This window comes from Pleuronectes platessa, chromosome 23 (assembly GCF_947347685.1).
Source record: "Pleuronectes platessa chromosome 23, fPlePla1.1, whole genome shotgun sequence".
Classification (NCBI taxonomy): Eukaryota; Metazoa; Chordata; class Actinopteri; order Pleuronectiformes; family Pleuronectidae; genus Pleuronectes; species Pleuronectes platessa.
This window is the reverse complement of record NC_070648.1, coordinates 13,501,565-13,505,337: the sequence shown is the minus strand read 5'-3', so window position 1 is coordinate 13,505,337 and position 3,773 is coordinate 13,501,565. Positions and strand designations below refer to the sequence as shown.

The following is a 3,773-nucleotide window of genomic DNA, read 5'->3' as shown; positions in this document are numbered from 1 at the left end:
TACACCTTTTTTTTTTTAAATAACTTTGGCTCAGTTAATAGTGTTGTTCCACAATACAACTTGCAACTTCTTTCTCTCTAACAGAGCCATGCTGGGAATTACAATGGGGAAGAAGGTCCATCAACCTCCACAGCACAGCTTACCTCAGTAAGATGTTGTTCAGCATTGACCCACAACTTACAATGACACTAAATAGACATGGCACTGAAATTCAATGTCATTTATGTTCCTATAGCTCCCTGTGAAACAACTTTACAAGGTATATTTAGAATCTCAAATAAACAAATCACACCTAGAAATGGAGCACATAAGGCTGCAGATCACCAAAACAGAAAAGGAAATACAACTGCTGGACCATCAGTTAAAGGTGGGTGACGTGCCCACAGGTGGATGTTTTTTAATTGTTTCAACAACAAAGGATTAACAACTGTACAAAATTTGTCCTTCTAGGAAATAAAGAAGACCTCATAAAATGAGATGCATATTGTCGTTCTTGAACATTGGGGAGGTGATGGGTCAGTTAGAAATGATTGACACATATCATGTCTCTAACAGCTCTTCCATCTCGTGTATCAGCAGGGGGGGTATGATTAATACCTGGATCACAGGGGGAAAGAGTAGGACATTGTTCTCCTCTAATAGTGGCAATGTTGTGGAGAACCACACATGCCACTATAATGTCACAAGCTCTCTCTGGGGTGACCCTGAGCCTACGAAGGCACTGGAACCGGGCCTTGAGTATCCCGATGGTCATCTCCACTCTGGCTCGTGTCCTGCAGTGAGCCAAGTTGTAGTGTCGCTGTGGGCCAGGCTCAGGGTCAGGGTAAGGGGTCAGCAGATAGTGCTGGCAGGGGTACCCTCTGTCTCCGAGTAGGTAACCATCGAACTCTACTATGATAATACAAGATACAGTTTGTTTCAGTTGCAATAGGAGGAAACAAAATATTTGATCATAGGATATAACTATATACTGTATATAAATTATATATATAAACTCACCACCGGCAAATCTGGCACTCAGTGTCGACTCACGAAACATTCGTGAGTCATGCACAGACCCAGGCCACTTCGCTTCCACATTGTTAATCATGTGGGCTCCATCACATATGATCTTCACAGTGGAGAACAGTAATTAGCTGTATGGTGTAGTGTATTTAATTTGGAATGTTAAAGGCTACTATTTAGGCCTACCTGCACATTAATGCTGTGGACAGATTTCCTATTCACATAATCTCCTTCATTTATTGAAGGAGCGATGATAGGAATGTGAGTGCCATCTATGCAGCCAATCACACCTGGAAACCCTAAAATATATCAAATTGACTGATTAGTGCTTCAAGTCTCAAAGCTTTATGACATAAATGAATTACTGCTTAGACTGATACCTGCAATTCTGTGGAACTCTTCTTTGAGAAGTCTGGTGGGTCTGTGACTTGGGAACACTACAAACGTGCATAGTAGCCGTTTCAGTGCAAGTGTCACATTTCGGACAGCCCGACAGACAGTTGCCTTGGACACATGCTCTGCATCACCGACGTTATACAAAAAACTGCCGTTGGCAAAAAAACGAAGTGCAATACAAAGAATTTGCTCGGAACTGAGAGCATTTCCACGATGCGTCATGTGAGCGATGTGAGGGCTGAGAATATCGTTTATATAAATTATAGATGATGCAGAGAAACGGAAACGCTCAAACAGATACTCATCAGGGAATGATAAAACATCCAATCGGGGTCTAATAATCCTCTCCCGGTGGAGATGTCTGCGGAGTATCTGCGCCTCGACATCAACTGGCTCTTCAATAAAAGGACACGCCATGTCTGCCACTGCCTTCAGTCTGCAGGCTTCAACTTAAGAGCAGGAGAAACTCGGGGTTAGTTGAAGAAAACCTGCCAGCGAGCAGGTTAGGTTCACGGAGTATGTTGCCAGGGTAACTGACTCAGAGTAAAGCTGAACTGGCTTTGTGAAACTGAAAAACCAGAGTTTCCCTCATCTCAGGGTTAACTAACTCAGAGTTTTCACTAAACCTGCTTTGTGAAACGGGCCCCTGGAATACATCTGAAGTAGCTGTAGAGCATTAACACGGAACAAGAGAATATCACAAACAGGCAGGTTGGTTCAGAACAGTCACTACAATCTAAAACAATTCGAGCAGGTGTTAAAAGCCAAAACAAGACACACCTCCTCTTGTGTGGTCTCCGATTGGCCGATCATGCTGTCAGTCAGTCACTGCCGGTGGAGGGGGCGGGGCGGGCTCGGGTTTGAGCACGCGCCTCCGCCCTGATTCTATTGTCATCATCAATGTAGAACATGGAGCCGGAGAGGAGCGACCAAGGTAAGAGGCTGACCGCTGCTCTGGTTCTCTCTGCCCGCTGCTCTGGGACTCTTTGCCCGCAGCTCTGCTTCTGTCTGAGCTGCGGTTCATTCCATGACCAAATTGTTTAAAAAGGACAGTAAAGGTGTTGCTTGCTGACTAAGTGCTGACATTAAAGAATTGTTTGAACACATGAGATAACAATTATAGTGGTTTATAGTCAACTTTGTGTTTATTAGTCTCATTAACAGCTCTATAAATTTGTTATAGATTTGCGTATAGCCTGATTTTTTACTTGAAAAGTGAGCGTGTGGTCCTTAATGGTATTTATTTACTGCCGATGTAGTATTATCACCCTTTCCAGTAATGTTACTGTAATATATTTATCTGCCTGATAACTCAGTTAGTATAACACCTAGTTCTTTTGGGGATATTTTATGATATGTAAAGGATGGTGTATATGCAGGGCTCATATTTTTTGTATAATTCTCGTGTACAAGGGTAATTCAGTGTTAAATACAGAAGCTTCAGTGTTGTGAATGGGACTGCAAAGGGTACAAAGGACCATGTGGTTGAGGAGGAGGAGGAGGAGGAGTGTGATTTATTGGCAGACTGAGACTATGGGATGCCCTGGGCTGGAGGCTGCAGGGTTGCTGATGCTGGGAGGAGGGAGGAGGAAACTGGGGAGGAGGGGTGGGAGACCAGCTGGGAGCCTGGATCTCTGTCAGCTCCCTGCGCCGTGACCTCCAGAGAAGAGCCCCCAAGGTCTTCATTGAGAGGACAAGGCTGTTTCAACAGATGATTCATTTAATTGGGGTGTGTTTCAACACTCTTGGAAAAATAAAGCAGTAAAGTAACCCAAAGCAATCCTCTAAAAGTGTAATCTAAACGGATAAATGTGTTAATCGGTTTGACAGTTATTTTTATTAAGGTGTAGCAGCATTTATGATGCGGAGCCAAAGACATCAGCTAATCTGGCAAACCCCCACCCCCATCCCTCCAGTCCCAATTTCACGCAGCAGACTGTGGTTGGAGGAGGGCGTTCCAGCAGCCTGGTGATGTGGGACAAATCCAATTAATCAAATACAATAGAGCGACCGGACACAAAACGTATGGGATTAAGAACAATTACACATCTGATAATAGGATGAAAAAATCAACTGGCACAGGAAATGACTTTAAATTATTAGGAATTAGTCTTGTTTTTAGATCTTGATTCATGCCAGTTCACATGGTTTCTCTCTGTTTTTAAAGTTGGAGCTTTTAACTGATGCTGGAAATGATGACTGACCCCACAGTCTTCAGTGTGGAAGGACGTGAACGTTATGTGAATACCTACATATACGATGATATCCCTTCAAAAGCACGCGTTAATTTCTTCTTCATGGCCCATCTCGGCCATCCTCCAGATGTGCTACTAAAAAGATTACTTGGTTTGGATTATGCCATTACAGTACTC

The 3,773-nt window shown here is 43.4% G+C and overlaps 1 protein-coding gene across 2 annotated transcripts; it reads right to left on the bottom strand.

Moving 5' to 3' along the window:
* Positions 1–361: 361 nt before the first annotated feature.
* LOC128430663 (putative nuclease HARBI1) lies at positions 362–2,041 on the bottom strand. 2 transcript variants are annotated; one of them, XM_053416773.1, is made up of 4 exons: positions 1,386–2,041; positions 1,192–1,304; positions 1,000–1,111; positions 362–891 (listed from the first exon to the last, which is right to left on the bottom strand). In XM_053416773.1, exons 1-4 carry the CDS (start codon positions 1,816–1,818, stop codon positions 521–523), a joined length of 1,029 nt encoding a protein of 342 aa, XP_053272748.1. In that variant the 5' UTR covers positions 1,819–2,041; the 3' UTR covers positions 362–520. The 2 variants fall into 2 exon arrangements, with proteins under 2 accessions (XP_053272748.1, XP_053272749.1); XM_053416774.1 differs by having other exon boundaries at positions 362–888.
* Positions 2,042–3,773: the final 1,732 nt, after the last annotated feature.